We start from the raw sequence: 23,851 nt of genomic DNA, 5'->3' as shown, positions 1-23,851 counted from the left end.
CCTTACTGTGTCTGTTTCCGAGATACTAGGTAGGCAACGACCTGACGTCTAGACTGGCATCATAAGCGCTTAACTGGCTCAATTGTAATGGATTAGCCTAGCTTAAGCCGTTTGTTTCCAAAGAAAAACTCCACGTTCCTTTGGTCCCGATATTTACCATGGGACTACCTCCACTGTACATCTAGTGTATGTGACTCTAGAGAACAGCAATTGGACGCGAAGTTAACCCAAGAAGCCCTTTACCAGACAGGTCTGACAGGCTGTATTTATTGTTTATTACTTACGGTTCGCCAACGACCCAATCGGCGTACGGTAGAAAGGATTATTACAATCGGGTTTACCATTAAAACTACAACAGTGAACCGACTGCCCATTCTATTTATAGGCACTATGCAATTGGAAAGCCGACTGGGTTAATGTCGGCTTTATCCATTACTCTACGGTATATATCATCTATAGATAAAAGCTCAAGATATGTCTTAAGGGATAGAAAGACCGTAAACCTCAGAACGGCAACACAAACACTGCGTGATTAACGCGCTTTCAGACCTTCATTATTTCCCCATGGATACTCTATATTGTGGATATCATGGGAATGGATTGCGCTAGGGTCGCGACGAGCCAGTTGCTTTGTGAATAATGACAATATTCTCCGGTGGCTTTACCAGCCATGGCTTTGTTGCCAATCATGCGCGTACAATGCAATTATACCACGGCAAAACTAGACTTGAGCTCGCACGCCGAAGTCAATCCCGTACACTGTTCCGCAATATCAAATCTGTATCTTCCACTGGCGAAAACCTCGCCCTCTCGCTTATATGCGCTTTTTACACTGCTTATCATTACTATCTCCGATTTTGTTGTCCTGAAGTCTCAGCTAACACATGGACACTGGGTGAATCGCCGCGAGTTCCCGGTCCTTACTGTACTGATCGAGGGCTTGTGATAACCTTCATGGTCTCATATTCTCAAACAGTCTGGAAGAAAGCCGAACCTGCCACCGAACTTGCTATCCGAGGAAGGGTCACCCTAGTTGTGAATTACAATCTTTGCCCTTACGTTACCAATGTCAGCTTATCTAGTCTAGTTTGCCCTCCTTGTCTATAATTATAGAAAAACTGTTACCTAATTAGCTAGATTCGAGAAAGCCTCCATCGTATTAGAACCCATTCTTTTGAGCGGGTCGCTTGAGATGGCCGAATCTGCCATCAGCCTTTGAGCTAGTTTCGTCCATGCTTCTCTTAATGGTTTATTTCTAGCGCATATATGCATTGCTACGCTGACTGCTACTCACTTCGCAATGTAAGAAATCATATTGCCAGTTCTCCGCGGGGCATTTCCAATAACCGCTTGCGCCGTTCGGCAGACAAGTTCAGCGCTCGGACTATTCTTCAATCAAAGCAAACGTCGTCAACACCGAGGGGATCAACTAGACCTATTATCATACACCGGTAAAGATCTGAGGATGGCCTGGAACCTGCCGCCGAAACGCTTCTTTATACCACAGATACATATTTTGAGGAGTCGGACACAGTTAGTGCCAGCGGTTGCTCACTAACGGTTATACAGGAATACGAGACGAACATATACGAGATATCTCGCCTAACAGAGCCTAAACCACCTACATCGTGGCGTCCTTAATGGAAAGCCCCTCCACATATATCGGATCCAGCTAACGAAATCGGCCGAACAAGTTTCAAGAACCCAACGCAAAGGCAATGGGGTTCAAGGTGATCATAATCGGAGCTGGCTTAGCGGGCTCTCTGCTTGCGAACGGTTTGCTAAACAACACGATCGAGTTCAGCATATACGAACGCGACAAGCCGGAGTTACGGCGGACAGGCTACCTCATCCGGCTAGGTGAAGACGCAAATAAGGGCTTTCAAGCCTGCCTATCCAAGTCGCAGGTAGCCACTATCCATGGCAGGTTCTCTCAGACCGATGTCTCTCTCTCTACCGCGCCCGCGATCTATTCCTACCGGTTCCGGTCTCTCCTGGACCTCAGCCGTTTGCCGGGTTACGCCAAAGGTGCTTCGATTAATCGCCTGGTCCTACGGGATGAGCTGGTGAAGCCGATCAAGGAAGCCGGTCGGATCCATTTCGGGAAGGTTTTCAGTCACTACGAGGTTATCCATGAGGATGGCAGCGAGCAGGTGATAGTCTACTTCACTGATGGCACTTGCGACCGGTGCGACCTACTGATCGGGGCTGATGGGAGTGCCTCCAAAGTGCGTTAAATTCCTTGAGTTCCCTCGAAGTTCACTCGATACTCGATACTTACTCGAAAACAGATCAACAAGCAGGTTGGGGCTCGAAATCTAGTCGAAATAACAAGCCACTGGTCGTTTCATGTCAAAGGGAGACTACCCCTTGCTCGCGTTCAGAAATTACCGCGGAAGCTCTTGGAAGCTCCAGTCGCGGTTTTTCATCAGGGTGCTCTTTTATACTATGCCCGTATGTCTTTCCTTTGCTTGCACATTACATGTCTCACTGTATGGTCATAGTCTATATTCCGTCTTCCGGCCGGCCGCTGGAAGGTAAACGGGATATCGTCAATGGGAAGTATGATGAGTCGGTGGCATCCTTCTACTGGGGGATAAACATTCCACGGCATCACATCCCGTATGAAAACCTCTCCGACATACCCGATCTCCGTAAGCTTTGTGAGGACTATGTCAAAGACTGGGCTCCAGAATGGTAACTTGTGAAGACTATCAACAGTGTCAACCGGCTAACTTGCTGTAGTCGCACTATGGTGGATAGTGGATCGACGGATAATGATGCCGATGACATGTATGCAGCTAGATTGCGCGCAAGCACTCGCCTACCGACCAACTGGCGCTCACTTGCTCAAGCCCGATCCAACGAAGAGGGTCACCCTCGGGTGTGGTTGCTCGGTGATGCCATGCATGCCATGCTACCAAACAGGTAGGGCAGCGTCACTCACGTGGTTCTTGTAAAACACGGGTATAAGCTAACGTTATGAAAGAGGTCAAGGAGGGAACCAGGCGCTCCTCGACTGTGCCGAGATCCTGCCTGAACTCATCCACCTCAATCTCCAAGCCATGAACGGAAAGGCTCTGTCGTCAGAGGATATCAGTGAGTCATGCAGTCGCTACGAGAAGAAGATGTTTCCCCGTGTCTTTGACTGGGTAGAAAGGAGTGGAGGCACTGTTGCTGATCCCGTAGGTTCTACTAAAAAGGGTTATCATTAATAGCACACCTACGCTGACATCCTTGCCTAGCCATTCCCTCTTGACGGAATGCTTGGATATCTAGTTTCGATTTTTGCAACCGTTGCAATCCCAGTTGCGATTCTCGTTAGTCGAATTGGGCAATTCTTCACAAAGTTGTTCTGGCCCGAGGAAGCATTCCGAGCTTGAGGTGGTATGCTTGCTGCTTTTAGATTCCCAGTATTTTGGATTGATATGGAGGTTGTTGCTATACAATTCCTTCTCTCAAGTTTTGTATTTATTGTTATCAGTACTACAATCTTGCTTTTTGTTTTATTTTATTCATTTTATTTTAATCATTTTATTTTTATTTTTGTTTTTGTTTTTATTTTTTTTATACTTTTTTATGCTTTCTCCTCCGTGTTGTTCTGCGTTCTGATGAATGGCGTCATTCTGAATTTATATATATTCGATGATTCTATTCCCTGAACCACAACATCTTATAATTCTGCTCTCAATTTGCACTGAGACTCAATCTAGTTAATGCTGGCATCTTAAAAAATGTTTGTTTTAATCCATAAATTTGCGAGCCCAAGTAAAAGAGTCATAACTATAAATTTAATCCATACCCAACCTCCCACCAAAACCAAAAACCAACAATAATGCACATAAGTCCAGATGACTAACTATGCAATACTATTATGCAACCCATCCCACCCACCAAGTTACCTAATGATAGCTCCACTAACTACTTAATATCTCCATTAATATAAAAAAAGTATATGAACTCGCCACAGGTCACAAATTACGTCAGTTAAGTTAGTAATACGAGGTGAAAAACAAGAATTGTAACAAAACAGGATACACCTTGTACGTATACATTTTTTTCTCCGAGAAATATATCTCTGTGATGGGTTTGACGCGATGCAATATGCTTACTCTGTTGACTGTGATGTTCTGTCCTTTAGGGGAGTTCTGGATTTGTGGATTGGAGAGTAAGGAGAGTAAGTCGGTATTGGTTATGTCTACTTGAGCTTGGATACGGGATGACTGTCTATAGAACCATTATAGAGGACGGGTATTCTAGTGGATATATGGATGATTAAAAAAAGGAGAGTAGAGAGTGTGTCTAGTAAATCAACCGAAGCGCTGCCTGGCCATGACCATAACGAGCATCCGATAGTAACTAATTGATCAGAGATACAGATACTTGGGTGATATAGACCGACCGATCGGTCGGTCAAAACGGTCGCAAAAAAAAGGAAAAGAAGAAAAGAAGCCCCCGGCGGGGCTCACCCGCAACCTTAAGATTAGAAGTTCTTACGTGAAATGCATACTGTGTAGTATTTCCACAGACGGACAATCGTCATCGGGGCAGTTGACAAGAGATTGAGTTCCGCGCGTCTCGAATGATAGGATCCGGAGCCGGACCCACTATATGTTGGCTGTCAGATATTAATTAAATTCTAAAAAGAAAGACCTGCTAAGTGTCATTATTGCGTCAATCCGCGGGGGTATCTGAATATTGAATATAGATTTGCATGTTGTACCGCATCATAAAATAGCCCTAGCTAATGGTCTGGATACGTAAGCTACGTAGTTTACTATGTATTCTACACGGTACACAGTACGTACATCCCAAGAATCTCCACAAAATAGAAAGGAAAACCCCATCTGCCACTGGCAAAAGACCAGTGATGCCCGGCATTGCAGAGTACCGTCTCTTAGTCTTGGCCCTCCAAGCGCCAGATGAGATCATACCCACCCCTGCACGCCTCCAATCGGAGAATTTGGAAGCCCACACTTTCTGCCGAGCCGTTGAAATCATGTCGATCGCTACTATTCAACTCTCCCGAAAGATGTGGATTGGCCGATCGCGTAGTCGTTGCATGATCGGATGGACGTACACAGTACACAGTATTGATTCTGATGACGTGAGGTGGGTTTCAATCCCGTGTGGTGGTCTAGAACCATGGGTAGGGTTTGACTGGTTCGAGAGGTACTGGTTCTGCTATACTACACAGTAACTCTCTACATAGATATTTTATTTCCGGGATTTGGTTGAGAATGGGTGCCGTTGAACTATTATGTGAATTACTATCTGAGTTACTGTGAAGATACTATGGTATAGTGCTGTGGGTCTAGATAGTCGATATGGAGTCATATCGGAACTAATCTAGTATACTTTAGGATGGCCTAAGACTTTCAAGGTTATTCTTTTGGCCTTCTTATTTTGATCTCTTTCATTTTTCTCCACCACACTGACTGACGTAAGTTGTGGCAAGGTTCAGGCCACAAAAGAATCACAGTTTAGTAGGGCTACGGAGTTACTATACAACGCTAGCGAGCTCTTTTGCTTTTCTTTCCCTCCCTTTTCCCCTACAATTCGTGATATAATCTTGAGTAGACTGTATATACAACTATTCAAGTCTAGTAACATGTAATACAACCTTTTTAGAAATACAATTAAGACGTGTGTATACATATCCTCTCCATACCTAGTGATTAACCGTAGTACCTTAATCATTGATAATACAAACAAAACCTTATATCAAGGAAATTTCCCAGCACACCGACCCTCCAGTACCGCAGAGCCATAAGCTCAATAAACATGACGTACATGGATCTCTAATACCGGTGGAACATGACGTATGTGGATCTATGATATCTTGTATTCGGAGGTTTTGTTCTCGACGATGAAGGTATTTAACAGCAGAAGCGTTCAGTATCTGGGTTGTAGTATCCGCCATTTATTCATATATGTATGATTATCACATTCGAGACAAATTCACGAGCTTTAACGAATTACTATACGACATACAAAATACTACATCTACTAATTTAATTATCCCATTGCACTTCCCAAAATAGGACAGCAACTCACATCGCCCTTCTCTCCGCTAAGAACTCCCTTCAGTCTACGACCGTCATTATACCCTACTAGGCCTACCCCAGAATCAAACATGTCCTCTCCCACAGTCCAGAGAACCACTGGTACTCCCCGAAAGCTGAGAACCGCATCCGACTCTCCTGCTGAACATATCCCCGAGCAAAGCCCCTCGAAGCGAACACCTCAGAAACTCCAGGTCCGAAGCCGCAAGCCGATCGAAGAAGACGTCCCCGAAGAACCGGCTACTCCGTCCCCGAAACCACGGAAGACAGGTCAGAGCGAGCAGCGTGATGCGCCTGACGAGACACAGTCACAAGCGTCCGGGTCAGCCGGTGGACTGGGTGGACTGGCTGGTGGACTGAAGGATACTGCTGGGGCGTTGACGAAGAGGGGTCAGCAAACTGTGACCAATATGACGGGGGTTGATTTGTCTCTCTTGAAGGGGCTGGAGATTAGTGAGTGGGGTCAGGTGTTGGGTGATGATGGGAACCCTGTTGGTCGGATTGTGGAGGGCGAGCCTCAGGATCTTGTTGGGTATGCTGTTGGGGATAATGGGGAGATTCTCGACGATGATGGTGATTTGATTGGCCGTGTTGAGGCTCTTCCGGAGGCAATTCAGGAGAATACGGACCAGGCGAAGAAGGCTGTTGGTGGTCTTGCTGAGTTGAATGGTATTCCGGTGTCTGAGGCGGGTTTCATCAAGGATGAGGCTGGAGAGACGATTGGGAAGGTTGTGGAAGGGGATGCTCAGGATCTTGTTGGTTATGCGCCTAACGAGAAAGGGGAGATCCGTGACGATGAAGGCGACCTTGTCGGTCGTGTTGAGCCTGTGTCCAAGGCCGCGAGCGCTGTTGGCAGTGCTACCGGATCCCAGAAGTCGGATTCCCAAGGCACTAAGAGTGGAAAGAGTGTCAGCCAGGAAACAACAGGAGAGGAGGACAAGGCTGTGTCCGACACGAAGGATATCGAAGATACGGCTGAAGAGAAGGCCGACGCCGAAGAGAAGGTTGAAGACGCCGAAGAACAGCTGCCTCCCCTGTCTACGCTTGAAGGCTTAAAATGCAACAAGCTCGGCAAGATCATCAACCCATCAACTGGAAAGCCAATCGGTGAGTTGGTTGAGGGTGATCCGAAGAAGCTCACTCGTCTCGGAGCTACGCTTGACGACCAGGGTCAGTTCTGGGACAATCGCGGGAATGTGATTGGCCGGGCTCAGACACTTCCTCAGCAGGAATACAGTGAGGAACCTCCCTTTGCCGGCTTAGATGGCCTCCATGTGGTCGAAGACGGATGGGTCGAGGACAACAAGGGCAAGCGTGTGGGCAGGATCGTCGAGGGTGAACCTAAGAAGGTCCTTGGTCGCCCTGTTGATGAGGATGGAGAGGTCACTGACCAACATGGAAATGTCATCGCAAAGGCCGAATACTACGAACAGCCGGATGAGCCGGAGCCAGAGGAGCCTGAGGAGGTTGACCTATCGAAACTGGACGGATTGACCTGCAACAAACTGGGATATGTCATGGGACCTAACGGAGTCCCAATTGCACGCGTCGTTGAAGGAAACCCCAAGGAACTGGCCGGTAAAGAAATTGATGATGGCCAGATCTGGGACGGTCGCAAACCCATTGGACGCGTTGAGCTCATCCCTGAGAACGAGCGCGAGAAGAAGCCCGAAGGCCCGTTCGCTGGCCTGGAGAACCTAGTTGTGAACAAGGAAGGGTTCGTCCAGGACACGGATGGTAACATTGTCGGCAAGGTGACTGAAGGTGAACTGAAGAACTTGCGCGGGCGCACTGTGGACGAGGATGGAGACATTATCGACAAGTTTGGAAATGTGAAGGGACATGCCGAACCATATGAGCCCCCAAAAGAGGAAGTTATTGAAGAAGACTTGTCAATCCTAGAAGGTAAAACCGTCAATAAGGCCGGCAATGTCGTGGATGCACAAGGAAACGTCTTTGGCCGAATCACCTCGGGTGACAAGCGACTTGCTGGACGGAAGGTTGACGGCAAAGGCCAGATCTGGGGTGACGATGGTAAGGTCATTGGTAAAGCCGATCGTGTGCCTGGCGCAGAGCAAGAGAAGCCCGAGGGCCCCTTCTTCGGCTTTGACGACGCGGAAGTTGGGAAGGACGGCGTAGTCACTTCTGGTGGCAAGATTATTGGCCGTGTCATTGAAGGTGACGCCAAGCGTCTACAGGGGCGCAAGGTCGATGAAGATGGGGATATCTTGGATAAGAATGGAAATACCATCGGCCGAGCAGAGCGCTGGGAGCCGGAGGAGAAGCAACGAAGTGTCAACCCTATGTCGGGCCGCAAGGTTACTCGCGAGGGTGAAGTTCGTGATGTCGACGGTAACCTCATCGGAAAGCTGACCTCTGGCAACTTGGCTACTCTCGTTGGCAAAGAGATCGATGATAATGGCTTCGTCGTTGACAACGATGGTAACAAGCTCGGCGAGTGTACTCTGATCGAGAATTTGCCGGAGGAAGAGGAAGAGGTCGTCGAGGAGGAGCCAGGCCCCTCGCCAGAAGAGCTTGAGGAGCAGAAGAAGGCTGAAGAAGATAAACAGCTAGCCAAGAAAATGAGCGCTATCATCGGACAAACCTTGGATCGTGTTCGACCGATCTGCAAGATGATTACAGAGGTATGTTCAATAATGATTCAGGTGTTGGATAAGACACTAACACATGCACTAGCACATTGAGAGGGCCGAGCGTACCCCGAAAGAAGAATTGGACGAGGAAAGACTGGTAAAGGATGTCAAACCACTTCTTGAAGAGGGAGGCGGAATCCTCCAAGAATGCAACGGCGCCATCCGAGCTCTTGATCCAGATGGTCGCATTGCAGCTACAGCGAAGGCTCGCGCTGCTTCACACGAAGCGTCTCCCGAGGAGTATGCTCTCGCTGATCAAATCAAGGAAATGACAGATACCGTTGTGAGTTGCATCGAGAACGGTAAGAAGAAGATCGCCGACATGCCTCATGCGAAGAGACAGCTCAACCCCCTCTGGGCCCTTCTCAGCGAGCCTTTGTTCCAGATCATTGCCGCCGTAGGTCTCCTTCTGACTGGCGTGCTTGGACTTGTTGGTCGTCTACTTGAAGGTCTCGGTCTGGGGCCTCTCGTGCATCGCTTGCTCGGTGGCTTGGGTCTTGACAAGCTGCTTGATAGTCTGGGCTTAAGCTCTATCACTGACGCTCTTGGAATAACTGGCAAGAAGAAATAGGGTTTTTGTCAAGGTTGCAAAGTTGTAAACTATATTGCGTTTGTTTGTTTGTGGCGATATTCTAATGTGTATATCATTTCAATAATCGACAGAATGAATAGCCTAATGAATCCCAGTTGAGCATCACTCATCCAATATCCAGCCCCAGCTATTGGCAATCATGAATTTATTCTTCCCCAACCTCCACCCCCTGGACTATTTATTTGCATAATTTCCCCAGCATCCAAGGCCAGAGCAGCTTTGCCACCTATGGAGAGCTTTTCGAGGATGGTCTTGTCTTCGTTCCATTTGAACACGTAGTTTCTGCCTACATCGCCGGGTTGTCCTCCGTTCATACCGTAGGGATGATAGACTCGGCGATCACTTAAAATGCTGAATTTCAAGGGTACCCGAGCTTCAATTTCGCGGACTGCTCCATTACCACCACGATACTTTCCTGAGCCACCGGATTCATATCGAATAGCATGTTTCCGAATAATAACAGGCGTCCTCCTCTCCACGACCTCCGGGTCTGTAATCTTGGTGTTTGTAGAATGTGCTTGAATGGCATGCTCGCCATCCCAACTGGGGCCGGCGCCACATCCACCTCCAACGGTTTCGCCGTAGTTCCACCCTGGTTCGATACTACCAGTATGGGGGTTCTTCCCACCCATACCCCAGCCAAAGCTGTTAGCACAGCCAGAGAATGCTGCGACACAGTTGAATGCGCGCAAGATTGTATCTATCACTCTTTGACTGGCGAGTGTGCTACCGCAGATGGCCACGTTGGCATTCGGCCGCAGGATGGAGCCCTTTGGGATTTTGATGGTGATGGGGGCAAGACAGCCGTCATTCAGAGGAATGTCTTCGTCAATCAAACACCGAATCGTGTAGATGATTGCAGAATGCGTGATGGAAATAGGGCAGTTGTAATTTCCCCACATCTGCGGTCCAGTTCCCTCCCAATCGAATGTGGCGCCCCCGGTGTCGTCGATCGTGATCGAGACTTTGAGCATTGTTCCGTCGTCGAAATAATCTGTCGCCGTCAATGGCATTTCTCGTGTTCGTGCAATCCCTTTCAAATACTCCCTCACGGCCACCTCTGCATTGGCCTGAATCGCGTGCATGTATCTGTGGACAATGGGCAACGTGAACTCCCGACAAAGCTTCTGCAACAGAATTATTCCCCGCTGGTTAGAAGAGATTTGTGCTTTTATGTCAGAGATGTTGTCTTGCAAACGACGCGTTGGACTGCAACCGGGGAAATTGCCTGCGTCCATGAATGCTTGCCGCACGTCGTCCTCTAAGAAGGTTCCACTGTCGACGATCTTCATGGATCGGACGTTGATGCCTTCTTCCCATAGCTCCTTCGACTCAGGCATCATTGAGGTGATCCCGCGGCCTCCGATATCAGTATGATGTCCGCGAGCCGCAACGTAGAAGGCTAGGGCTTGACTGTCACCGTCCCCTATGAAAACAGGAGTAATCACAGTAAGGTCCGGGAGATGCGTTCCTCCCGCTTCAGGATGATTACTCAAAAGTACATCCCCGGGCTTCAACTTCCCATCCCAAAGGCGGTGCTGGTATTGTATGGCGTACTGCATGCTTCCTAGGTGAATTGGGATATGTGGGGCGTTAGCAACTAGCCTTCCTTCTCGAGAAAAGATGGCACAGGAGAAGTCGAGCCGCTCCTTGATACTGGTTGAAATGGAGGTTCGTTGTAGAGTGTTGCCCATTTGCTCCGCGATAGACATGAAACGGTGGGAGAAAATAGAAAGCTGGATCGGATTGATATTTTCATCCCCTCCCAAAGATACATCAGCTATGTGGTTTCTCGACCTTTCTAGGATCACATGGGTGTCCAGGATGTGAGCATCAAAGAGTGGTGCTACAAATATAGTCTGCGTGGCATCGATGATAAGCGCAGGGCCGTGCATTTTTCTGGGACGTGAAAGAGTATTGAGGTGGTATATTGGGACATTTTGCCATCTGTCATCGATGTAGACGCGCTGTATAATAGATGAGCGTATGTATTGATCACTCTCCTTGAGTTGCTGCAGCTGTATATAAGGCGAGATTGTCATGTCCGAGGTGTGATTGCGGCCGACTCCCCGTACCTTGATGGAGTCCACTGCTATATCGCGACTCAAGACGAAAGCGAATTCACGTAGATGTGTCTGCACAAAGCTCTTTCCGTAGTCACTATCGTCTGGCTTCAGTATTGTCATATTTGTATCTGTGCCGATGTATCTCATGCTTAGGGACTCTTCATATTCAATACTGCCTGCCTCAGCACCCTGAACTATTAGCTCCTTTTGTACCTTAACCTTCAGGATCTGGATCTGGGATTCAAGACGGGAAAGGATTTCGAGCGAGAAAGTACCCGTGAATGGCGCTGATGTTTCAAACTGTAGCTCGGCTTGTGAGATGCCTACTGCTGATAGGATAGAAGAGTGTTTATGGATTATTATCCTCTCGATCCCCAGCTTGTCCGCAATTGCACACGCGTGTTGTCCGCCGGCACCGCCAAAGCTAGCAAGAGCATGAGCGCTTGGAGCAAATCCTCGAACTTCAGTGGCATTGCGCATAGGCCGGCTCATGGTCTCGTTCGCCACATCAAGAAATCCCAGAGCGACTTCTTCTGGAGTGAGATTCTGTGAAGTCTGCTCATTAACTTCACGGGTAATTACTTCGAATTTCTTCCTGGTGATATCATAGTCCAATGGCATGTTTGCTTCAGGGCCAAATATCGCTGGAAACGAAGACGGGACCAATCGTCCCAGGAATAGATTGGCATCAGTCACAGTCAATGGGCCGCCTTTGCGATAACAAGCTGGCCCTGGGTGTGCTCCTGCACTTTCAGGGCCTACTACAAAGAGACCATGACGAGCAAAGAGCATTGAACCACCACCCGCGGCCACTGTGGCTATATTGAGCATAGGGTTAATGATATTTCTCCCTGCCACCACTGTCTCGGTAAGGTAGTCAAATTTGCCGTCGTAGCGACAAACATCAGTACTCGTTCCGCCCATGTCGAATCCAAGCACAGGAGTCTGTTCGTCATAGTCGAAGCACGTTCGGGCAATACCAACCACTCCTCCTGCAGGTCCACTTAACAGCGCCTCATTGCCTCGAAACTTCACTGCTTGTCGCAAGCCGCCGTCAGAGCTCATGAACTCAACCTTTTTAGGCAGTGTGCTGAACCCTGATTCAAATGCGGCGACGTAGTCTTTGACGATTGGAAACAGGTAGGCTTCGGAGCATACCGAGCTACTGCGTTGCTCAAATTTGATGACGGGACTTGTCTCATGCGATGTGGTGACATAGTTAAAGCCCATTTCTCTGGCCAGTGCAGCTACCTGGTCTTCGTGATTTGGATAGATGTAAGAATGCATAAAAGCGACAGCCACAGATGTATACCCTTCAGCTTTAAGCCTTTCGAGGGCTTGCTGAACCTCTTGAAGGTCTATTGGTTTCAAAATACGTACAATCTCGCCGCTTGCCGTACGAACAAGGTTAGAGTCTGTGATCTCCCTCGACTTGTCCAGCGGGAAGGGGTTAAGGTCATAGTCCTCAACGGTGACTCGCTCATCGATCTCAACAACCTTAGAGTGCAATGCTTCGGCCTTCCGCACCTTGAGAGCAAACAGGTTTGGGCGTGACTGATCACCTATCACGCAAATATCGCCGAATCCCTTGGTGGTGATGAAAGCGAATTTCCTGCCCTTTCCTTCCAACAGAGCGTTCGTGGCGATTGTCGTACCAACGCGACAGGATACAATTCTTGAACCATCTAGCTTCTCTCCCACAGGGATCTCTTTACCCTCAATAACTTCCAAGGCTCTGCGGATGGCCTCTGTCGGCGCATCTCGGTAGTTCTGCGGGTCCTCGGAGAGTAATTTGAACACAAGTTCTTCCCTTCCTGGAACTTGAACTAGGACATCGCAGAATGTCCCTCCACGGTCTGGGCTGTAATTAGTAGTTGAAAAGATGAGGACGATATATATCGAAATACCTACCAATTGAGACGTTAATGTCAGGTGGTGGTTGCATATTCGCTGTGATTTCTAAAAGCCAAGCACCCAGTGAATATATATTTCTCACAGATGAGGCTTCTCATGATCACAATCTGTATATAATAATGCTCGCTTAGAAACTCCTCACAAACAAAACTAGAACACCGGCTACAATCCGCATTTCTTGATACGCAACGAGCGTGAAGTCGGGGGTGTTTTACCTGAATAGGATATTCTCATCGGAGATGCGCCGGTAAAACAGCGATAGCGGGATGATTGACATGCAAGTTAGTTATCTTACTGGCCCAGAAGACTCCACTTAGGCTGTGGAGTGTCCGAGCACACACTTTTAGCCCGGATTGACGCGGTTCCCCTAGCAAATGTTGCAATCACAAACCCCGCAGGTCGTTGAATAATCGAGTTGAACTGAGCTACTCAGGAGAATGGCGGATATGGAGCCGATCCCAACGACTACATTCGCTATCCCCAGTGGTTAATTACCGAGAGGTGCAGATTATCCACCAGCATGAAATACCATACCCAACGTTATCGACTAAGCCAGTCCAGTCCCGAACGCGATGGGTTTGAGAGGCAGGCCGAGCAGCGGTGGCCATATGCGTATCCTCCTCCAGCCTGCAACCGCTGCCGCCAGTACAAGAAGAAATGTAGCAAAACTCTACCTTCCTGCAGGACTTGTGTGGACGCAGGACGGAAATGCTCGTATTTCACGTCTGATAGGATGGCTGCCTCGTCACCAGAGGTTCTTCACGCGCGGATACAATGGCTCACGCAGTACATTGAAGACAACATACCTGGAGCAAACGTGGGCCAGAATATGCCACTGAAAGAGAAGGATGCGTCACAAGCTGTCGACGAGCGTGCAGGGAAAATTGGCTCCCCAGTAAACCCAGTACAGGCCCAACCTAATGGTCAAGCTCAGCGTACAAGCTCGTCTCTCGACAATGAGCACAACAATGCAGAACCGAAGAAGGGGACTTCTGTGATGCTTTGGAAGGAGTCAGACAGCGAAAGACCACGATCGCTGGCATGCCTTAATGCCTACTTTCACCACGTTCATCGGGCATACCCGTTCGTCGATAAAGCGCGGATTATGCAAGTGCAGAGTGCGAATGTGAACGTCGTGCTGATAGAGAATGATGCCGACTCAATGGTGAGTTCAGTTCTATAGAATTGCCATCGCCCAGAGCATGCAGCAAGTAAGTGGCAGGGCTTAACTAATGCGACTGTCCAGATACTCTACCTTATCCACGCCATTGGGCGGACGACTCTGGAGCGATCAGGAAAAATTAGTCCGCTCACTGGGAAAGAGCTTAAACTACCATATACAATTATTCTTCAATATTGCATGGAGAATGAAAGCATGGATTCAGTTCAAATTCTTCTATTACTGGCGTTGTATTCCCTGTTTGATCCTCACGCTACGTCTCCATGGACAACTGTTGGAATCCTGACCCGGCAAGCCATGGCACAGGGTCTGACTCTACAGCGCACGTCAAACGTAGATCAAGCGTCGCCATCAGACGAGCCATCGAATCGGTTATTTTGGAGTATTTACGTACTGGATCGCATGGTCGCGTCCTCTGTCGGACAGCCTCCGGGGCTGTTTGTGCCGGACGTTCACATCCCATTGCCCGCTGTGACAGTGACTGAATTTGCTTCAGCACAAAGAGCAGAGGTTTCCAGTATGTTGCTGGTAACACGGCATGTAATCCAGCTGCGTCGCCTAGAGAGCAAAATCACGGACGCGATCTTTCTACGTCCTCGAGCAGATGTCCGTTCCTTGACTCCGTCCGATCGCGCCGCTATCATCACTGAGCTTCATTATGCTGTGGATAACTGGTACAGTGACGGCTGTCTAATTTCCCGCCCAGAGGCAAGTAATGTGAGGATCCATGACACCATGGCCTGGCTTAACGCACGTTATTATCAACTACTGATGTTGATATATTATCCGACACCATTCAATCAACCACCACGTCCAGGCTCTCATGAGCACCTCCTCAACGTTGTCCAGAAATATATTCATTATAGCCACGTGTTGTTGGAATTAGGGCAACTACCGCTTAACTACATAACGTTGACCCGATTCGTCCCGGCATGTCTCGTCCTTCTTTACTGTTTTGGTCATACGACTGCCATGGTGTTTCCAGCCAAGCAAGAGATACAAAGCTGTATAGCAATCCTTCATAGCTTCTCCAGCGGCTGGGAACATGCCTTATTCTTGGCACAAATTATGACAGACTTTTCTTCTGTGGTCTCTATGTACGAAAGCCAATCTGCCAGCTCTCTTGTGACATTACCAACAACACCCGTTTTGCGACATGCCGCACAGCCATCATTTTACCCACGAGTGGTCTCGCTTAGAGCTGAGTTAATTCAAGTTGGTGGACGCATCATGGGGAAGGCAAACTGCTATCAATACATAGAAGGCTGGGATGCGGAGGCAATCAGCTCGAGCTCTCCAGCGGATACTTCGTCTTCAACAGATGCTGCCGTGACGAGGGACATTGCAGCTTTGTCCTCACCTTTCGTTGGGGAAATTGGATGGGACTTCCTATAACTCAACTATTGACATTCTCTTCTAAAATGCGGCGGGCTTGTTCGCACTGGGCTTCTGCAGGCTCAAGGGCTCAGAAAGTGTGGCTATGTCACGAAAGCTCTGCTGGCTGTATCAAATGCTTTCTAATGTGCCCAATGACCTCGGCATTTTTCTCAATATGAACTGAATGATTTGCATTCTGAATAATCTCCAAGCGAGAATCTGGTATGAGGGACGCAATCACCCGCGACTGTGCAGGTGGGCAGATCCAATCCCGCTCGCCGACAATGATGAGAGTTTTCGCCGTCACAGTTGAGAGGCTATCTCTATAGTCAAAAAGCTTCTCCGGCTCTGCGTATAGGTCATCTGTTTCTGAGTCAGCATAAAGCTCGACAAATAGGATGTTCTACGTACTATGTGACTTGGCGTAGAACACAGTGTCTATATTGCGACGCAAGGCAATATCCGCATCGAAAGACTCGCTATAAAGTGGAGCCGCTGCATACATGATGAGTTGAAACTCAAGATCACTGTCGAACTGGCCAAAGATCTTGTCTCGCAACATCCCCGTGGAGAGACCAGGTGCGCGATGAATGCGAGCTTCCAATACTTGAATCGCTTCTGCTTCGTCTAAGAGTATTCAATTAATGCTCCAGCTCACTGAGGTAGTACAACCATGGTCCTCTCCAGTTGAATATCACTTACGATGATGCGATGGCGCTGTGCCTCGCAGTATGAGGTGTGAAACATGCGAAGGATAAGTAATGGCGTATTGTTGTGCAAAAAATCCTCCAAAGCTTCCCCCACATATGATGCAAGGCTTCTCGCCACCAACGAAGTACCGTCGCAACCCTTCGATGTCCTCTACTAATTGACGGAAGCTGTAAGGCTCAGTCCGAGAGCTCCTCCCATGGCCGCGCAAATCGAATGATAGTAGTCGATAGTCTGAAGATAGTGGCAAGAATGCTTGAAAGTCCGACTTGTGATCGCCTGCTCAACCAAAAAGTAGATAGCAAGGTCACATTAGCACTATAATCACAAATCTAGAGATGGTGACAGTAGCCTACCAAAGCCCCGACCGCCATGAAGTGTCACTATTAAGGGCGCATTGGCAGGCCCGACCAACCTGTAGGCTAGTTGTGCACCGTTGATGGTGACGGACTCAACTATTATGAGGCAAAGCGGAAGTTATACTAGGAGCGAATGGCAGAGTCTTGCTTGCGAATCCCTCCATCACCTGGTCTGATAAATAGCCGTGTCCTAAGGATAGCGATAGCTAAGGTTCCACTAAGAAGGGCTAGCACTAGAGCCTAGTTTCTCTGCGCTTCATTCACCATCGGCCCCACGCCGGTAATTTCCTATTCGGATCAAGCACGTAACCGATTCGATTGTCAGTGGGCGAATCTTGCGTGATCTCTCCGTCGAATGTTGTAAGGATTATCTGTACCTTAGTGGCCGCTTGCTCCATATGGGAGACCAGACCATTCGTGACTAACCTGGATAGTGACGGTCGCATACACAGTATTTTAGTGTGGGCGTTTATAGCTTCCCTACTAAAGTCTGTCCAAGTACTTGAGACTCACTGCGTAGCTAAAATGGATATTAATGTCGCCGTGCTTCGTCACTGGGCCGCGGCTGTTCTATTCTTCCTCTCCCTTAACGCCATAGATTATCCCCTGTTTACAGTCCACAATGAGACAGCCAAACGCGGCACGGCCAGGAAATGATAATCCCACCATCTTGGGTACTGGCTTCGTTGACCACAAGGAACCCCTAACTACTATCTCGCGAACTCAAGACAAACCTCCAACTACTAGTGACAAGTCAATATCGTCTTCAAACAAACCCCGTTGGTTTCACTGGCACGAGCCAGGCACCTCAAGGGCGGACAAAAAGCTCATCTTCAAGCTGGATTGGTTCCTATTAAGCTTCAGCTGCCTTTACTTCTTTATTAAGCAGCTAGATGGCAACAATATCTCTAACGCCTACGTCTCCGACATGAAGGAAGAGCTAGGCTTTGGTCCGGGAAACGAGCTCAGCTGGATGAATACTTACTTTAACATCGGCCAGATTGTCGGCGGCCCTTTGTCGAATCTTGCATTAACGGTTATTCGGCCCCGGTTCTGGCTTCCTGGTTGTTTGGTGGCGTGGTCTCTTTTCGTGCTTTTTCTTTTCAAATGTAATACTGCCTCCGAGTTCTACGGGCTGAGATTCTGCATTGGATTCTTCGAATCAGCCGCATGGCCTGGCGTACAGTATGTCTTGGGCTGCTGGTATCGCAAATCAGAAATGGCACGCCGTAGCAGCCTTTTCGTCATGTCTGGCGTTCTTGGCCAGATGTTTTCGGGCTATCTACAGGCGGCCCTGTTCAGCGGAATGGAGGGCAAGGGAGGCATGTCATCGTGGCGATGGCTCTTCATTTTCGATTTCCTCCTCGCCGTGCCCGTAGCCATTTACGGTATCATTTTCTACCCAGACACACCCGAGAACACAACCGCATTCTACCTCTCCGAAAGTGAGAGAGAACGGGCACGTGCAAGAATCCAAGAAGAAGGGCGTACTCCCGTCGGTAAAATGGACGGCACAGTATTCAAGCGAATTCTGACCTCTTGGTAACTATACACCTTCTCCCTAGGATACGCCTTCTGGACCCTCACCTGCGGGTCATATGTCATGCAATACTTCAGCATCTGGTTGAAGTCACTCAACATTTACTCAGTACCACAAATCAACAACATCCCCACCGCACTAGGCGCCGTCAATTTCTTCTTCATGTTGACATCGGGCTTCGTCGCAGACAACATCGGCCGCCGTGGTCCAGTCTGCTTCGCCGTAGGGTGCCTGTTAACTTTCTGCTTTGCTGTTTTCACGGCATGGCCAGCATCTCGCCATCTCAAGATGGCTGCCTTTATACTTTCTGGTTGCTATGGATGCTATACGCCTCTACTGGCGGGATGGGTTAATAGCTCATGCGGTGGTGATCAGCAACTTCGGGCTTTTACCTTGGCTTTCATGGTTAGTTTGGGTCAGGCGGTAGTTATTCCGTTTCAACAATTACAGTTCCCTAGTGGAGAGGCGCCGTCATTTACAAGGACACATGGTTGGGTGAGTGGGCTTTGCTTTGTTATTATATTAACGCTCTGGACTGGGTTTGGTATTGAATTTGTAGAATGGCTGGTTGGCCGGAAGGGAAAGGGGAAAAGGGTTATTGCGGACGAGCCCGATGTTGATTTCTAATATACACCTGACTTGGAATTATGATGTATGACATGTATTCGTGTCTCTTAATTTATTACACTTATGGTAGTTTACAGCTTGGAAAGGTTGATGCTATGCTTCATTCCATTCATGTAAGATTTACTACCATATCTGCACCTCGTGTTAACATGCGCTAAACATACAAGGTGTGGGACCCGGCGAGGCAGTAGAATTTAGAGATCTGACTATACATCTCGTGCACTAGGTATTACAGGGTCAGGAACCTTAGCCGTGACGTATCTGCACCAAATAATAACACTATGGCGGATCACTGGGCGCACAACTACCTGGGAAGGTGGTATTGAGTGCCAGTTCTAGACTCATACCCACTTATACATCATTATCCAATGCTTCAAGCCACATTATTGGCTCTTTTGAAGCATAACCACTTTTGTCTCTACCCGACTTGGACAGGTACACTTTCTAACCCCTAAACAGGCACCAAGAATCAAGTTTTCGGACTGAATGTACATCTCTTCCGTGCGGTTGGGTGTAACTGTGTTCCGTGGGGTGATCAATCTCAGCCAGCCCTCATACCGGACCTACGAGTTTGGCAATTTCCGTCCCTTGATGAGCTCTTGAATAGCACCGTTTCTCGTTACCCATACCACAAGACATACCGAGAAGCTGAAGACGAAACCTTCGTAATTTTACATTCCTCCAGAACAACTGGTGGGCATATACAGACTTCTCTACAGGCTATCCTAGTTAATACTAACCAACCGGATGCAATCTTCCACGGCCATCAGATAATCCATTACTCCTCTAAACCGGACGTTGATTCCGTACTGGATGCACTATCAACACTATGTCTATGAGCAGCTCTTATCCCTCCGTCTCTCCTCCAAGATATGAGCACCAGTGCACATGCACTTAAGACACTCGAGAAGACTGAATATATCTTATTTGCTGGCGGGCCATTGTCCACGGAGGCTGGTGATATTATTAGTAAATATTGCCAGCTTATCCCAAACATCGGATCGACGGAGTTAGAACATGTACCACCTACCATATCGAAGACATCACCCCAGAATTGGAAATATTATCAATGGCCCTACTACCCCGATATCCATTTGGAGGCACATGACGAGGGATTATTTGAGATGGCCGTTTACCGTTCAGCAAATAGTCGTCTGCTTCATGGGGTGTTTCATGTTCTTCCTGAACTGCAGAAATGGAGAACGAGGGACCTGTTTTCGAAACATGCTACGAAGGATGGGCTGTGGGGGTTTGAAAGCCGGACAGATGATATTATTGTCCTTTCGAATGGAGAAAAGGTCAATCCTCTTGAAATGGAGGGGGTAATCGAATGTCATGATCTCGTGCATAAGGCTATGATTGCTGATCAGGAAATGACTGAATGTGTGCTTTTTGTGGAACCGGACTGAGATAGAGTGGATGGCCTGGAAGAGGATGGTAATTTCGTTGACATGATCTGGGATAATGTCGAGTCCGCGAACAAGCTGGAACCGAGTTATGGTTATATTCAGAGGGATAGAATTGGGATCGGCAGCCGGGTGAGACCGTTCCTGCTGAATGATAAAGGGATACTGAGACGTGCATTAGTCTGCAAGGACTATGTAGCTGAGATATCGGCGTTGGGGAGTGATGACAATGTGGGGCCGGGGGACTCTTCAAGCGATGTCCTTCAGGGAGATGATATGGAGACCTTTATACGACATGTGGTGTGTTCTGTTTCGTCGCACCTCGAGCTTAAGGGAGACATAGAATTCTTCGCTGCGGGATTGGACTCTCTCCAGGTTATTCAAATGGCTCGGGGCATAGCCCGGGGTATCAGTGTTGGTTCGAAAAAGAGTCAGGGGATACATATTGGTCTTCAGATAATTTACGGATATTGCACTATCAAAAGCCTGAGCTCATATATCTCAGATGTAATGGAAGGGAATGGCAGTGAGTCCGAGGACAAAGTTGACGACGTTCAACCGGCGTTGAACCATCTCATAAACAAATACACTACTTCACTTCCAACGGTGGAGCATAAAACATACACGTGACCCCACGGTCCAATATCATACTCACAGGATCTACAGGCTCGCTTGGGAGTTACCTTCTGGACGTACTGTTGTCAGAACCTTCGATCAAGAAGGTATACTGCCTGAACAGATCTTTCAATGCCTTCGAGAGACAGAGGTCTTCATTCCACGACAGACAAACTTAACGGGAAAGCTTTATTATCTCCCAAAGCAGAATTTCTGACGGCAGACCTCGGGGATAAAAGTCTAGGTTTATCCCAAAACAAAAACAACGAAATGCTAAATACAACGGACGCCATCGTGCACAATGCCTGGAAGGTGGACTTCAACTTATCCGTTTACTCTTTTGAGAAGGATCACATTCGTGGCACACAGACCCTACTAGACCTAAGCATGTCCAGCCGAAAAAGAGCGCATATGTACTTTGTGTCCTCAATAGCCACCACATCCGGGTGGGATGCATCGAAGGGAAACATCCCTGAGGATATTCTACCGAATAAAGTCGAGCCTCCAACGCAAGGGTATGGTCAATCGAAGTATGTCGCTGAAAATATCTGTTTATCTGCATCCTATCGTTCAGATGTCCCGGTAACTATCTTGTGAATCGGGCAGGTCGCGGGACCTACGACAAAGTCTGGGAGATGCTGGAATCCGGATGAGTGGTTTCCATCTCTAGTCTTTACTTCAAAGTCAATGGGTATTGTCCCTGAGTCTCTGACCATGCCGGTGGAATGGATACCTGTGGTAAGTCACCCATATCTTGGAACTCCATTTGCTAATTGCTGCAGAACTCGCTCGCTCAGATAGTTCTGGAGATCATCCAATGTGGTAACAAGTGTAAGCACGGTATTCCTGCAAACGTTATGAATGTAGTCAATCCGAGAAGAACAATTTGGGCTAAATTTTCACCAACAATTCGGAGGCGCACCGGAGCGAATCCCGTAAGTCTGCGGAGGTGGGTTGAGTCACTTTGTGAAACGGATGCTGTCAATGTTGAGAACAGGCCAGCCTACAAGCTTCTCAGCTTCTATGAGCGACTAGCCCGTAGAGATGGTCATGATATCGTTCCACGGTTTGAAACGGACAAGGCCGGTGAAGTGAGTCCCACATTTAGATCGCTTGGTCCCATTGATTCTAGTTCAGTGCAGACATGGCTTGACCAGTGGGAACTATGATGAAGTTTTGTATCAAAAGAAAATTAAGATTAAAACAACGAAGGTGTGAAGGAAAAGAGAAAACAAAGGAAATGTCATATAAAAGGAAGGTCCAATAACAACCGAAAAGAATCCACCCAAAGTCTTATACCGTCTTCCACATCATTACACCCTATTTATACTCCATACCCGGCGTCATCTGATACCCCAACTCAGCTCTCGTCCGCAGCTCAGCCTCCTTCTCCTCCTGGACCAGAGCGCAACAAGAACAGCAGAACGTGACACAGCAATCTCCACAACAGCTACCCTTAATACCGAAGCGTTCACGCATCTCACCACGTCTGATGGTTTGGATGATCCAATGGGAGTAAATGAAGGCGAGACCAGTGAAAATCGTGCACTTTGCCGTTTGTCAGCAGGTGTTTGTTCTCTGGTCAAAGTATAGGGCTGACTTACGTCTGCGTTGCAGTAGCTAAAGCTGGTAAGGGTGGCATCGTGGTTCCTAGCTTGGGTTTTGCCGAATGTCAGACATGGGAGGCACCAGCTCATCAGGCCTATATTTAAAGAATCCATGTGTTAGTTGTGCGATGCCGTGTTTTGGGAGAGGGTTGGTGGTGTCTGCCTTACATAGTGAGCCGGGGTCACAACAGTCGAAGAGAGAATAGTTCCAATCCTGGTTCTGGGTGATGTCTCGCGATTGACCTGGGTTGGCTTGCGAGTATGTCGGGGGTCCATGAGGCCAGGGACGGTAGATTTTGTCTGTTGCTTGGGACATTGTGAAATCGCGTAGATGGATTAGGTGGCAGATATGAGCGAGTGTAATAAGTTCGATAAAATGTTTATGCTTTGTTGGCAGGGAGTGCGGTAGTCGAAGGTGATGTTCTTCACGAAGGCAGGAAGGAGTGTAGCAGGTCAGGAAAATAGAAAGAGAACTCTGGAGAGACCCGTTTCGGGCCAGGTACCACGGAGGTTAAATATTTCCAGAAACCTTGAAATCTCTATTAATCCACGTCCCTCCTTTTTCAGATTCTAAGCTTTCATTTTACCTCATGGAAAGTCCATAGGGCTATGCTACCCACATACCCAAAAGGGAAGTCCGCGTTCGTATTCCAGAAATGTGGGTCTTGGGCCAATAGCAGGGCAGCAAGTGAACAACGTTGACCCTCATGTGGATCCCTTCCAGGGAACCCTAATTTTTATAGTACGTAGCATATTATATATAGGAAAGCGTGGCGCGCCATAAGGATCTGCAGTAGGATACTCGAAAAGGATTCTGCGTGGGTACGATTAAGGTGAATTGTGGCGAGGTTAAATTACTTTTGTGTGTACTTCCATTGGTCTTGTCTTACCTTGGACGATGTGAATTTTCCGGGATTCGACGGATTTCTTCCTTCTCTAGCACCCAATAACAATTTGCTGCAGAGTTTAAGCTAGAATAGGAAGTTCTCCGCTCGTATTGGTAGAATTTATGAAGCATGGCGTTTAGAGACTAAACATGGAACAAACGAGGACTGTCGCGATATCCGTATATAAATATTACACCGGAAATATCTACTTTTCAAAGATTTATCGGTGCCTGTTTACACGTATATATGACACT

At 48.0% G+C, this 23,851-nt stretch overlaps 9 protein-coding genes across 9 annotated transcripts; 6 read left to right on the top strand and 3 right to left on the bottom strand.

Moving 5' to 3' along the window:
- Positions 1-1,718: 1,718 nt before the first annotated feature.
- On the top strand, positions 1,719-3,383 carry BDV27DRAFT_152247 (FAD-dependent oxidoreductase; the record flags this gene model as incomplete). Its single annotated transcript, XM_032071526.1, has 6 exons — positions 1,719-2,228; positions 2,292-2,454; positions 2,505-2,697; positions 2,746-2,928; positions 2,990-3,185; positions 3,246-3,383. 6 exons carry the CDS (start codon positions 1,719-1,721, stop codon positions 3,381-3,383), a joined length of 1,383 nt encoding a protein of 460 aa, XP_031933446.1.
- A 2,545-nt stretch (positions 3,384-5,928) lies between these two features.
- BDV27DRAFT_119668 (LEA domain protein) lies at positions 5,929-9,420 on the top strand. Its single transcript, XM_032064918.1, has 2 exons — positions 5,929-8,710; positions 8,763-9,420. The coding sequence occupies exons 1-2, from the start codon at positions 6,137-6,139 to the stop codon at positions 9,288-9,290; spliced, it is 3,102 nt and encodes a 1,033-aa protein (XP_031933445.1). The 5' UTR covers positions 5,929-6,136; the 3' UTR covers positions 9,291-9,420.
- A 20-nt stretch (positions 9,421-9,440) lies between these two features.
- On the bottom strand, positions 9,441-13,322 carry BDV27DRAFT_170061 (Hydantoinase B/oxoprolinase-domain-containing protein; the record flags this gene model as incomplete). Its single annotated transcript, XM_032075199.1, has 2 exons — positions 9,441-13,233; positions 13,289-13,322. The coding sequence occupies 2 exons, from the start codon at positions 13,320-13,322 to the stop codon at positions 9,449-9,451; spliced, it is 3,819 nt and encodes a 1,272-aa protein (XP_031933444.1). The 3' UTR covers positions 9,441-9,448.
- A 489-nt stretch (positions 13,323-13,811) lies between these two features.
- On the top strand, positions 13,812-15,866 carry BDV27DRAFT_140541 (fungal specific transcription factor domain-containing protein; the record flags this gene model as incomplete). Its single annotated transcript, XM_032069678.1, has 3 exons — positions 13,812-13,903; positions 13,976-14,456; positions 14,538-15,866. 3 exons carry the CDS (start codon positions 13,812-13,814, stop codon positions 15,864-15,866), a joined length of 1,902 nt encoding a protein of 633 aa, XP_031933443.1.
- Positions 15,867-15,954: 88 nt separating this feature from the next.
- BDV27DRAFT_140540 (alpha/beta fold hydrolase) lies at positions 15,955-17,313 on the bottom strand (the record flags this gene model as incomplete). Its single annotated transcript, XM_032069677.1, has 5 exons — positions 15,955-16,211; positions 16,260-16,475; positions 16,551-16,835; positions 16,913-17,006; positions 17,293-17,313. 5 exons carry the CDS (start codon positions 17,311-17,313, stop codon positions 15,955-15,957), a joined length of 873 nt encoding a protein of 290 aa, XP_031933442.1.
- A 224-nt stretch (positions 17,314-17,537) lies between these two features.
- BDV27DRAFT_140539 (major facilitator superfamily domain-containing protein) lies at positions 17,538-19,082 on the top strand (the record flags this gene model as incomplete). The annotated part of the gene is made up of 2 exons (XM_032069676.1): positions 17,538-18,414; positions 18,481-19,082. The coding sequence occupies 2 exons, from the start codon at positions 17,538-17,540 to the stop codon at positions 19,080-19,082; spliced, it is 1,479 nt and encodes a 492-aa protein (XP_031933441.1).
- An 872-nt stretch (positions 19,083-19,954) lies between these two features.
- On the top strand, positions 19,955-20,491 carry BDV27DRAFT_152241 (uncharacterized protein; the record flags this gene model as incomplete). The annotated part of the gene is made up of 1 exon (XM_032071525.1): positions 19,955-20,491. The coding sequence occupies one exon, from the start codon at positions 19,955-19,957 to the stop codon at positions 20,489-20,491; it is 537 nt and encodes a 178-aa protein (XP_031933440.1).
- A 1,326-nt stretch (positions 20,492-21,817) lies between these two features.
- BDV27DRAFT_152240 (uncharacterized protein) lies at positions 21,818-22,272 on the top strand (the record flags this gene model as incomplete). Its single annotated transcript, XM_032071524.1, has 2 exons — positions 21,818-21,841; positions 21,886-22,272. The coding sequence occupies 2 exons, from the start codon at positions 21,818-21,820 to the stop codon at positions 22,270-22,272; spliced, it is 411 nt and encodes a 136-aa protein (XP_031933439.1).
- A 151-nt stretch (positions 22,273-22,423) lies between these two features.
- On the bottom strand, positions 22,424-23,026 carry BDV27DRAFT_152239 (PLAC8 family protein; the record flags this gene model as incomplete). Its single annotated transcript, XM_032071523.1, has 3 exons — positions 22,424-22,651; positions 22,708-22,805; positions 22,879-23,026. The coding sequence occupies 3 exons, from the start codon at positions 23,024-23,026 to the stop codon at positions 22,424-22,426; spliced, it is 474 nt and encodes a 157-aa protein (XP_031933438.1).
- Between the last annotated feature and the right edge of the window lie 825 nt (positions 23,027-23,851).

Source organism: Aspergillus caelatus, assembly GCF_009193585.1.
Source record: "Aspergillus caelatus strain CBS 763.97 unplaced genomic scaffold BDV27scaffold_4, whole genome shotgun sequence".
Lineage (NCBI taxonomy): Eukaryota > Fungi > Ascomycota > Eurotiomycetes > Eurotiales > Aspergillaceae > Aspergillus > Aspergillus caelatus.
The sequence above is the reverse complement of the archived record's forward strand: the minus strand, read 5'-3'. Positions and strand labels throughout refer to the sequence as shown.

What these genes read in the sequence shown, in the direction of transcription:
- BDV27DRAFT_119668 (XM_032064918.1), top strand. Translation starts at nt 6,137, where the DNA reads ATGTCCTCTCCCACAGTCCAGAGAACCACTGGTACTCCCCGAAAGCTG. An exon ending in TCTGCAAGATGATTACAGAG is followed by an intron (nt 8,711 to 8,762) that starts GTATGTTCAATA and finishes CACATGCACTAG; the next exon opens with CACATTGAGAGGGCCGAGCG.